Below are 12607 nucleotides of genomic sequence, written 5' to 3'. Positions count from 1 at the left end.
ATTCATTATATAAAAATGTACTTTTTCTAGCATTGTTCTGTCACTCATTTTTAAAAGGAAAAAAAATATTTTTTTACTATTCTATTGCAGTGCTGTGAAAATTATACGGCTGCATCATTTTGAAACGATTACCGTGCGTCTTGTCAGACAGCTACAATGTCGTTCTATTATAGCCACAGCCCCCCATGGGATGTAATAGCGCTATGCACGGCCAAAGTCATGCGCTCATATACAATCACTGATAGAAGTACAATTCCTTCTTTCATTTTGCAACAAATGACTCAACTCAAGTAACAAAATCTGTGACGAGGGCTGGCGGGAGTGAAGTGTTATTTGTCTTGATTGTTCAGATTCCTCTGTTGTGATTTTCTTTTTCTGTGCTTATTGGCCGTCCAATCAAAGGGCTTGAACGCAAAACTATGGTTACTTGAGATACGAGTGAGCTGACATTTTGAATTTTCAAGATAAGTGCCTTTGTTAAGCAGATTGTCTTGGTTTGGTTTGTCGGCAAAATCTGAGATGCGGTGTCAGTCAACTCAACTCATCCATCCATTATCCAAGCCACCGCCAGCTGAGGTTTAGTGTGAAACAATCCAAAAAAAGAAAATTGCACATGGTGCATTTAAAATACAAAAGAGATCAATTTACCTTTGGAAAAGTTGCCAGACTGTGACGCATTGACTAATTGTTTAGAATTTCTTAGCATTCCCCCACATTTTTTTTAACGGAATTATTAATTGTATTTTGACAAAGACACGGGAACATTTCAAAGAGGTTAGACGCTTGGTGTAATGTCACCTTGCTACACAGCTATATATGGCGTGACCCTGATCAGGAAGCGGGCGTCCTCGAAACAGAGCGCAGCACGGAAGATATAAATATTGAGCAGGTGGTGTGCAACGTCACACAATCCAAAGTCGCGAGAGGGTCACATGACTGCTGAGCAAGGGTTAGAGACAGGAGAGAAAAAGCAAATAATAAGAAAAGTCTACCTGAGGTGCCCCCAATATCCATGGCTTTGAGATTACGGGCTTTGATTATGTTCACAGTGATGGTGTTGGCGGTGGGATTATAGCAGAGAGACACCAGCAAGTCCCCTCGTCTCCCCTGAGGTACACACATACACAAACACACACACACACACACACACACACGAGCGCGGCATGAATCATTTAGCAAATAATATCTGATTTGGTAAGGGAATATTAAATTCCAGATTGCTCACTCCGATGTAATCTATAATCACTGCTCAATTTAATCGTGCATAATACAAAGAACAAACCAGTTGGTGCAGATAAAATGGACTCAGTTGAAGGTGGATTGCATTGGCATGTTCAGAGAAAAACATTGAAATAGAATTATCATCATGCACCCCAGTGACTGTCCCGCCCTCTCTTACACTGCCATCACTGCAGGGCTTGAGCTCCTTCCAGAAGGTCTTTATCTGACCCAATTCCACTTTATTAAGGGGGATTGAGACCTCTCCAATGGGGTCATTCCTGCTGAAGCGGTCGTAGTCCAAAACTTGAAGGTAAAGTGTTCGCTCTCTCACCTTCTCATAGGGGAAACCTAAAACAGACGATGAGACGTGAATGCATTTTTATTTGCCCGCTCTCAAATCAGTAGAGGGAGTCATCAAAATGCAAAATCTCAAAATTAATCCCAAAATTAATTCGTGGTATCAAAATCAAAATCAGAATGCCCTTTATTGTTATTATACTCAGTGTACAACGGAACCATGCATCAATAATGAGGATCGCAGCATTCTGGTGGACAATTATTAGCCTCATTCACTATCAGCTGAGTTAAAAAAAAAGGGGGATCTTGGACGTCTTTAGCCGTCAATGGCAGTAAACAAATTAAAAAACAAATTTGACAGAAAATATAAAAAAAAAATAAATAAAAAAAAAAGACTTCATCCAAACTAAGAGCCAATATAGCTTTCTACATCAGCGTGCCAACTTGTCAGCATTCCAATGAAGTTGCTCATATTCGGTCAGCAGTTATTTTGCATTAAGGGCAAGAATGGTAATGAACCGCCAGATTCAGAAGGTGGCGTTATTGCGAAACACATCCGTTACGTATCCTATAGACTAATTTTGAAATGTTTTTTTTTAATCAATAATTTGTTAATCATGCAAATAATTTATAAGGCTGACAATGACTAAACTGTGAAATTGTATGACTGTGACAAATGTTAATGAAAAAAATACACACCCTCAAACAGGAAGGTTTCATTCCAGTGGGGGTTGAGGTTCTTCCTCTTGACCTTGGTCTCCAGCTTGTGCTTCTTATCGGGCAGCAGGTAGATTTTAACGAAGGGATCCGAAGTACCAGAGAAGTCCTTGGCTGGCAGCTCCTGGCCCCTCAGAACTTTGACGGTAAGGGTTGTGTTCTGGAAGCTGTAGCCTATACTGAACTGGATCCGACCCAGCTTCTCACTGATTGGCCCCTCGCCGTCATCGTCCTCTGAACCCGGAGATAGCTGTAAGCACCACAAGTATCTTCAAATTAAAAACCAACACATGCGACAGCGGCAGATCAGATCATGTACAGGGCAAACGCTAGCTTGACCCACAGAAGCTGCGAAGGTCGGGGCAGTTAGTTGGAGAACTTTTGAACAGCAAATGCAAGGTGTCGCCACTGTCATTTAATTCCTCTTGGAAAATCACTTTTCAAATGGTGGACACATACTTTATTTGGTTTCTGCATGATTGATTTATCTAAGTGGAGCATTCTTTTTTTTTCCCCAAAAGGAACCTCCTGCTGCATTTCCTTACTTGTAATCACATCTAATTCCAAAATTATCAGCCTCAATCAACTGGAGCAGCATGTAATATTTCATTGTTCAACACAACTTTAATTTCCAATCTCCTGAAGGATATAGATAAAAAAAATATCATGTTAACCCCTTACGAGTTCATTATCCTATCAAAGTGTAATATGTGGTGTGTTGTGACACAAGATACATTTCATATATTTGACGTAATCCCCCGAGATTCTATGGCACTCTCATCCATCTCGACATTGTCTACGATTTCAAACGGATGGCCTGGATGACACGCTTGAGTTTGACAAACCCAAAAAAATATCACACAGAGCCAAGTTGGGTGGGGAGGGAACTGTCAGATGCTCACAGCATTGTGAACAGGTGCGTTGTCATGGTGACCAGACACAAGCCGTCCTGATACAACTCTGTTACAAATCAGCTTTGCAGATGTTCTTGTTAAGAACGAGTATATTTTCCTACATCTGTCCTGGAACTTTTCTGACACACCTCAAATGGTGTTGAAAACATCTGCGTACTTAAATCATAGAGGTGTATTGTCATAAACAGTTGGTTGAATGTGTTCTAGGAGACTTGGTCTTACCATCACCATGTCTCCAGTGAGGGAGTTAGCCAGGTCGGTTACGGAGGAGTGGCCATCAGCATCAGGAGGTTGGCCTTTGGGACTGTTGGCTGGCTTGTTGCCCCTGGAAGCACAAACACACATTGACCAACGGAACGACACCAACTCGTCTCCTGAAAGAGAGAGAATATCTGAGTCCAACCTCCACCTGTTTGGCACATGAAAACTACCTATCACAAATATCCAATTGAGGCCAAATTTGTGTTTGGGATTGATGTCACTTCAAAGGTGATTTTGCTTTCTCGTGCTTTCTTTGACAACAGCCAAATCAGATCTGCCAAGAAATCCACAGATTAAAAACGGGTGCTGGAACTGAGGACGTTTGATGCGCGGAGTTGCATTTGATGCAACTTTGAATCTGAAATAACTGTACATATGTTCAGTGTGGCAAACATCCATACCTCCAACAAGAAAGTTACCTCCGGCAAGTAAACAAACACTACATTGAAAAATGAACCACTCAATTTGTATTCATTGAAACCAATTCAGTAGCCAACTATTAGTTCCCTGGGAGGACATGGACAAGACACCCACATATAAATGACATGAATAACCAACAAGTTGTGACTAAAAACACACAGGACAAACATGTACAGCAACATGGAGAAGACTAAACATTTAACACAACAGCGGACGTTTTGTGTCGTGTGTTTAAATCTACCAGGAAGTCTGCATGATCAAAAACAAAATCATATATATTTTTTTCTTCAAAACTGAGATCTGATATGGCAGAGCTGATATTTACTGGAAATATGAACGGATTTCAACACCTGTTTTTTCAAATGAGGATTGTAGAAAACATTAAGGTGGGATAAACACTGTGGCAGAAACACTTCGGAGTTCATACAGCATGAAAAGAAGGTGCACAGAATGTAAACAGCAAATAGGGTTAAGATAGTTGATATGAAATTAAAGAAAGCATGTAATACAATACGAATATCCGAATGTCCTGACCAATACGATGGGACACTTTGGAAAAACAGCACTCCATACACCGACAGGCTTAACACTGAAAGACTGTTAGGCAATAAATGAAACAAAAAGAGAAAAGAGCGAAGGACAACTCAAATGAGAGGATGCCGAAGATTGAAGTCACAAACTCAGAAATCATAAAGACTGTAGATAAGATAGAAGGTCCAATAAGAAATGTAAGAAAGAGAAAAGCAAGCAGAGAATCATTTTTCTGTATAAGAAGAGATAGCAAGTATTAATAGCATGAACAGTGAGGTCACAAAAAAACAAAAAACAAAACAGAGTGAGATTGTTACACACAGCACATTAGATAGAAATAAAAAGAGAGCTGCAAGAAAAGATAGGAAATGAAGGAAGGAAGGAAGGAAAGCCTGGAAACACAAGAGAGGCTTAGTTTGGTCAGTCTGATAAGTATCAAAGAATAAGATAAAAAAAAGAAATAAAGAGTTCTGCGCACACAATCTATCTAACAGTAGACAAAGTGACACACATGCTGAAGGGAGAGAATGATAAAAAAAGGACAATAAATACAATTGATCATCACCATAAAAGGAAATATGGATTATGAAATCATAATGGAATCAATAGGAAAGGGAAATAAGTCGTAGGATAAAATAAAATGTCAAAGGAGACATACTTGGGTAAAAAAATAAAATAAAATAGGAAATGCACATTTAGAGTGTCACAGGGGAGGGTGTTACTTGAAATGAAGTAATGCCAACTTGATTCTCGCCTGATTTCCCAACCTTTTAGCAACACTCTAAAAGTGAGGACTGGGATCACAAGGGCCAAAGCACAAACGGCATTGGCTACATGTGCATATGTGACATATGCAAGTAGGTGTCACTCGGAGAGTGAGGGCAATGCCTTGGACAGGCAGGAGACAACGAGCCCATCAACAAGTCTGTCTGTCTGGCCAGCATCTGTCAAGCGTTTTTTTTTTTTTTTTTTAATTCAAAATCTTACATGGCTTGTTCCGATTTTAGCAGAACACCAAATTTGGACATGTTCATGTGTATATATTTTTTTTTGCAGACACAAGGACAGAACTGGAGAAAATATACTGACAAAAAGACAGACAGAAAAAGCGAGCAAACAGGACGAGCACAAAAATCACAATCAATTCAGCAAAGGAATTGGAGAAAGAAAGGGTTGAGGGGGAGGGGCTTGTTAAGCAATTCCAGGAGTGAGGGGGATTGTCATCAATCGGCCGTTAGTTGTATTAGTTGCCAGGGGAGGTCATTCAATTTTCAGGGGGGCTTACGTTCACTCTCTCTCTCTCTTGTTTTTAACCGCAGGCAACAGGTTAAAGGCGAGCGAAAAAAGGCATCTCAAACTCTAAATCTCGATCCGAGACTTAGATCAAAGGAGCTCTGAAGCGGAAGGTGATGCTTCGGATTTAGAGTAAAGCAAGGCACCGCCCTCCTCCACCACCTGCAAAGTATCGATGGGGGGAGTCAACATCCTCAATTATTCATTCTCCTTCATGCTTCACTCAGGACTTCGTTGCATTCTCAGGTAGGAGCTCCTGCAAGCAGGGCAATGGCTTTCCTGCCACTCGGCTCTGCAGCACTTCAGGTGGTCCTCTTCTCCGGGACGAGTGCTGCCTCCTGCTTCTTTTCGCTAAGTGGCTGGTGCAGCACATTAGTTGCAGGAAATTCTTCCGGCCTCCAGGTCTTATAGTGTATCATAAATTCAAATAAGGGTTGGTTTTAGGCTTATCTAATCTTCCCCCCAAAATCTATGAATCAACGTATTATGGCGCCAATGGCATTTGGGTGTGACCCCATGGGGCTTGATGGAGATCTGGATGCGTTAAAGACGGCAGTTTCCTACAGTAGCCAGTAGAAGGCAGAGTCGACTCAAGTTCAGATCAGACTCCCCTGCAGCTCAGAAAGTGGGCTGTTGGCATAGCAACGGCTTTTAGAAACATAGATCATACATCTTGGGATTTAGGGTGTGTGTGAGAGGCAGTAGGAAGTGGGCACAGGGGGGGGGCAGGTGTGTTAAGAGGGATGCACCAAACAGGCAAACACAATGAGAACAAAGAGTTTTAGGATATATGACAGGTACGGGTGAGAGCCTCGCGGACACACACGTTCACACAAACGCACATGTGGAGGCAAGCGGGGCCACTGTGGGTTTCACCGTCCTGTGATACTATCCTGTTTTGTTACCTGACCGAGGGCCAGCAGCTCGAAGAGGGGTTGGGGGTAGGGGGAAAGACACTCCACTTCAAGGCTGGAGAGAGACGCGAGAAACAAAGCCCAACCCAGTCCCTGGTTTTGCCCTCCCCAAGACACACTCATACACGCCTGAAACCATGTGATGACGTTTTTTTAAAATTTTTTTTATCTCAGTGCTGCCCCAACCCAGCTACACGTTAGGGGCCATAGTGGAAACTCCCCAGGATCAAACAGTCAAAGCTAGAGCAATGCTCACTCATCATCCACACGAACGTTCAGCCAGTCCTCGCCCATCGCCCACCCCGGCCCCCCCCAGACCAAAACTCTGATGCGTTCACTGTTAACTAATTGCTGCCTGCGTGTCAAGGCTGGAAACGTGACTTAAATAGCAACGTCTGCTGAAATCCAATTTCAAGAAGAGGCAACACGGGAGACACCAAATGAATGTAGCCTTCCGTGTGTCTGCCTCTTTCACAGAGAAGGACCTCCTAAATGCTGTTGCACATTTTCAAAATCACGGTTGCCAATTTAAGTCCTGTAGCCATGTCGAATAGGATCAGATTGTTCAAAGCTAATTGTCCAGACAATCAATACGAGCCTTTCAATACTGTCTGTAATTTTTACTTTACGTCTCTGAGCGCCACTAAATGATTTCTCTGACATGAACTGATCACAATGTGTTTGTTTTAAAGGTCGAATAAAACTGAAATCACGGCCACTAAACGTTTTGAATGCAGATTGAAATGGAAGATTTGACTCTGAGGTAGAGGCAGCAGCAAATGAGCCACCTGTTCTGCGGCAGAACATGGTTGAATTACATCTTAAAACGCCTTAATTGCTCATCTACCCATCCATTTATTTGAGGAGCACATGTGTGCCAGCCTCGTACCTGCTGTCAAGCCCACATAACGCAATTTACACCCTAAGATTGCTCAATTGGAAGGAGGATGACGCGTGACTATAAAAATGCAACCTATCGATTTGTAAATTTTTCTCACGTTCGCCTTCGTTTTGACACGCGTGTTAATGCTTGAAAGTGCATTCCCAGGAGATGTAAACGTATCAACGGCAGCCACGCTGATAGGAAGATTCAGGGGCCAACTTAATCAGCATGCCTGGAGAGAGAACTGATTAGTTAGGCCTGAAAAGCCCCTCTGATAGGAGGCACATAGTGTGAGGGCAGCAAAGTAAAGTCTAATCTAGTAATTCTCAAATACCGTGTGGTACAAACACTCCCTCTGGTGCAGGGGAGGACAACTGGCGGTCCGCGGGCCGCACTCAACGCTGCTCCTTGATTCGTTTGTACAACAAAATAATTTTTCATTTAATTTTTTTTTTTTTTTGGGAAAACCCCCCAAATTCTTAAAAAAAAAGGAAAAAAAAATATTCAATGTATGTTTTCCACAGGAAACAGGGTCAAGTTCCCAGCAAAAACTGGTGATTTTTATTAAAAAAAAAACCATTAAATAAATAAAAAAATACATATATGTGTACATGTATATATAAGTAAATAAATAATAATAATAAATATATATATATATATATATTTGTGTGTGTGTGTGGGGGTGTAGGTGTGTGTGTGTGTGCTCTTGTGTGTGTGTGTGTGTGTGTGTATAATAAAAACAATAAATACATGTCAATCCGGGTCAACTGCTGTTTTAAGGTGTAATGGCACCAATCACCACTAGATGGCAGATGACTTATTTGCACTTAAACCGGGCTTATTATATTAGAATTTTTGTCATCCATCTGTCTATGAACTATTTGATCCTAAGAAGCCCCCGCCTCCCCCCTGTGTTCAACTGATGAAAAATTGCCCCCCTCCCCTCCAGCATTTAAGTTGCCCTGCTCTGAATGCACAAATGATGGAAAAAAATAACTGCCCCAGTACCATGAAGTTGTGTTTAACTTTCATGTTCAACAAATTCGCATTTAATCTTCACTTTTAGCAATAAAACCCGTTCCTGTTTTTGATGAACACTTACAATGATACTGTATTGTAATATTGCTTATAATGGTGGTACTTGCAGAGCAGTAGTAAGTTTTGTTTTTGTTTTTTTTAGGTTGAAAGCTTGAGAACCACCGGTTTAATCAATTCACATGACACATTTATATCAAATGCGTACATTTATTTGAATGGTTTTACGATAAATGTCACAAACGCCATCTGCCTTGTTTAATTTTGCTGTTTACGTCCATACAGTAAGTAAGCGTCGTGCTCATCTCATGACATATATAATACATTATAATCGCTCGTTTGGCAATAAACAGACACTCTCACAGAGTGCATGCCATCTTTCAGCCTTGGAAATTTGCATCTTTATCTATTAATATCTCCCGCATGCATTCTAAAACAAGCAACGTCTCTGCTGGCTTACACAAAATGATGCAACATCCATGCTTGAATAATTGAAAGGCCACGGGCAAGTGGATTGAATGTTAATGCGGCGCAAGTATACATCCCGCCTCCTCTGTCACGAATCGCCGTTTTCATTGGGTGGCTAACTCGCTGCTCACACAGAGATCTAGATTCAAAGCTCTTGGGGAATGCGGCTTCTCTTTATGGCAACACTGGAGGAGCCTGAGCTATATAGGTTCACTGAATCGCAACAGAATTGTATGAGTAAGGACCAATGAGGCATTTACAAGCCACTCGAACGTTCTAATTAAGCTGTTTAATATCAACAGCCTATGCATGCCTGCGTCATTCTGTAAATATCTCAGCATGCTAACTTCCAATCAGAGCAACCGACCATTTTCCAGTCAAACTGAACTCATATGTTCTTTTATCCCGCAATCATATGGACGCCCCTCGCATTTCTCGAGCAACGTCTTGAGCACATTAAGAAAATTGTTTGTCAGTCCAAGCCCCACCTCATAAACTCATGGTCATGCGGAAGGCTTTTATCGCATTTTTATCGTGTGATCGCACATGCACAAGGTCAGTGACAGCGCTGAATGAATGTCGCGGCCTGTATCAGCTTCGCATGGCCAGTGGGGATGATGCCGTGTTTGTTTGGCGGGCTTTCAAGCACAGCAAAGGAACAATTAGGCATGAGCACACTGCTGAAGGGCAAGGAGAAGGCCCATTAAGCGGATATTTGACCCTTTGATACTTTACATACATGCGCGCTTGATTACTAAGCAAGGTTAAGAGTGTCAGGAAATACTCCATCACGAGATCAAATGGAGACATATGATCAATTTGCAAGTCAAATTTAATGTAGGATATTGATTTGGGAGTTTAGTCCGCGACTGGACATTGAGTCCATATGAATGATAATTGGCAGAGGAAAGTTGCTCAAATATGTATCACTCGTTTCGATCATCTCGCCCCAGTAAATTGTGGGATTTAAGTTCCGTAATTGGAAAGAATATCCAAATGAATTGTCTTTGTAAACATTATTATATACGTGAATGTGCAGAGTAGACTAAATGAAAATACGCAAATCATCCATTTTGCCAAATGGGCTGACTACATTTCTCAATATGGACAAAAGTTTAGGGACACTGACACAGAATGAACATGGAAGAAAATGTGCCAATGGAAGTTTCTTGATCTTTTGTTCAAAACGAGTCTCTGTTTGAATGAGTTTTGGCCCACTCATTCAGAATTTAAGACACTATTTGTGCTTGCATTTGTATCCATTTAGAGTGTGTGGATATGTAACAGGCACATGAAGGGCATGTTTGATGTTAATACACAGGTTGTGATGAGATGGAGAAAGCAAAAAATGAAAGCGAGCGCTGTTGTGTCTCCAGCTCGAGGCAGCTTCCAGATGATAATAAGCCGTCTGCCAAAAGCGTGATCGATTCGATCATAGTCGGACATCTGTGAAGTCAGCACTAACGCTACAGGGAACCATAAACTCTCCGAAAGTGTTCACTGAGCATTGCTAACACGCCACGGATTGCATTTGAGCCTCTGTATTTAGCATCCAATTAAAGTGTGGCTAAATCACTCATTAGAACACTTGAGCTTGTAATTTGTCAACAGACAAACTCAACAATAGGGAGCTCTGGCGGAATTAGTTCACGGCAGGTGAGGGACACGCAGGAGCTCAGCAAAAAGGTTGCGACATTCAAATCTTTCAATATAGCTAAATACTCTTTTACCGTTTTTATTCTATTTCCAAGAAATGACAAGAACCTCGGGTTAATCTACATGCACTCAATCACAGCTAATCAAGGCGGAGCTGGAGCACAGAGTAGCCTTACAGCGCCTGTCTTTTGTTGGTCCTATTAGTGGATTTCACAAGCCATTAAAGGAGGTTTCCAGGTGAGCACAATGGCTGGAGAAGTCAGACGTAATATGCAGGAAATGGCAGAAAAGGGTAATTCTCCGTGGCGGAATTTTATACTAAGCCTGGGCAACAGAGATAGTTTTGATGTTCATAAAAGAGGTGTTCTTTCACAAAGAACACTTTCATACTTGCAGTGTTGAATTAACCCCAAGGAAAAACATGTCATGGGAAGGTTTGGCAAGCACTTAAGGTTCTTATTAAAGTAGGGGAGTGCTTGCCTTTTGCTAAAAGCATTTACAGCCATGTCGGGACGCTCTTCTGAGCAGAATGTTGTCCTATAGCGACGTAAAAGAATAATAAAACCGCTCGGTCTCGTAATAGAGTCTTCTGCGTCTCATGCTGATGAAACACCTGCGAGTGAGACGTAATTGGTATGACGAATAATCAAAATTTGTTCTCCCTACTACGCCATTTCAAGGCGTGTGTCACATCATGTAACTCCAAATTGTCTCCAATTTGTCACAGAATCACAAGTGAGGTTAAAAAGAGATTAATAGGCCAGCGGGGGAAATGAAACATGCCGCTTATGCCAAGTATTGGATTTCAATGTGGTTTCCGAGAGGGTACGAATACTGTCAAACTGACCACATTCATGCACAACACAAGCACAGTGCGCTTTGAGCGTTTTGTTCCACAAGAACAAACCACTGTTGTAATTTGCGATGCTTGAAATGCTTACGACCGCCCCCCCCCCCCTCCCGACCTGATATCCCTGTACAAAATGCAAAACCAATTATTTTGGGAGATGAGAGTAATGGATCCTCGTAGATGAGTGCAAATCTTTTGGCTTCTGGTGTGTAAGGTGGCAGGCAAAGAAAGTGTTTATTTTTAGCAGCATATTTATGTAAGCGACGAACATGTTGTGGTATAATGAGAAGGCTCTCTGGGCCCCTGGTGGAGCTACAGAGACGGGACTCTCAGAGCAGCAGAGGATGATTGAAGGCAGCTAATGAGCATGAGGCAAAAAAAAAAAAAAAAAAGACAGCAGAAGAAGGGACTAGAATAATAAAAGCGTGACTATACAAAGGAAATGTGATAACTGTAGGGGGTGGCAGGAGTGAAATGACAAGCAAAAAAGGAGAATGTCATTGTGCTAGGAGATGATTATCATCCCAGGTAAAAATAAAGATCACTAGTTGAGAAAACACTTTTATTTAATTGGTTAAAATGCGTAGAGAAAAAGGACTAGAGCACCAGTAGATACCAATTATCCTCCGTCCGATGTAATGTCTTCATTATTGCTTTTACGGCGAACATTCAAAGTGCTTTGCCTTTTTACTCATTTGAAAATTGCTGCCATCTTTTTCCCCCGCGTGTGGTTTCCCCAACATCTCTTTTTATTTCTGTATATATCTGCGGTGTTCTTTCAGCTACAGTCTTTATCACAAAGCATTTAAGTGTTGTGACTCACCGCGAGACAAAACGACTCTCCTCTACCTTGCTGCAGAAATCCTCGCTAAGCTCGTTCCTCGAGATCATACCCTTCCCATTCTTTCATTTGCCATCCTTTTCATTCTCCCTAACACACACACGCGCACACACCCTCCACACACACGCACACACCCCCACACACGCTCATACGTTATCTGGTACCTCTTCTCGAGGGGGGGTTCCTGGCTCGCTGCCGGGACTGTCTGTTGCGTTTCTTGCAAGTCAGGGATATTGGCAAAGTCGTCTTGCTCGGCCACACCGATGGCCAAAGACAGGACCACCAGCTTCCCTTCACTGGCTCCGC

At 41.9% G+C, this 12607-nt stretch overlaps 1 protein-coding gene across 3 annotated transcripts in view; it reads right to left on the bottom strand.

Annotated features, from left to right (window-relative positions):
• LOC148335057 (synaptotagmin-7-like) overlaps positions 1-12607 on the bottom strand; it is a 45116-nt gene that overhangs the window by 24555 nt on the left and 7954 nt on the right. For all 3 annotated transcript variants that reach the window (XR_015844012.1, XM_088297711.1, XM_088297710.1), the window contains 5 exons: positions 12466-12597; positions 3372-3474; positions 2218-2485; positions 1400-1569; positions 993-1107 (listed from right to left, as the gene is read on the bottom strand). Coding sequence is in view for 2 of the 3 variants with exons in the window: in XM_088297711.1 (XP_088153837.1) it covers positions 993-1107; positions 1400-1569; positions 2218-2485; positions 3372-3474; positions 12466-12597 (788 nt within the window). In the remaining variant the exon portion in view is untranslated. The remainder of the gene's footprint in view (positions 1-992; positions 1108-1399; positions 1570-2217; positions 2486-3371; positions 3475-12465; positions 12598-12607) is intronic.

This window comes from Idiotropiscis lumnitzeri, chromosome 6 (assembly GCF_059441095.1).
Source record: "Idiotropiscis lumnitzeri isolate Australia: NSW breed Sydney's pygmy pipehorse chromosome 6, RoL_Ilum_1.0, whole genome shotgun sequence".
NCBI classification, from domain to species: domain Eukaryota; kingdom Metazoa; phylum Chordata; class Actinopteri; order Syngnathiformes; family Syngnathidae; genus Idiotropiscis; species Idiotropiscis lumnitzeri.
The sequence above is the reverse complement of the archived record's forward strand: the minus strand, read 5'-3'. Positions and strand labels throughout refer to the sequence as shown.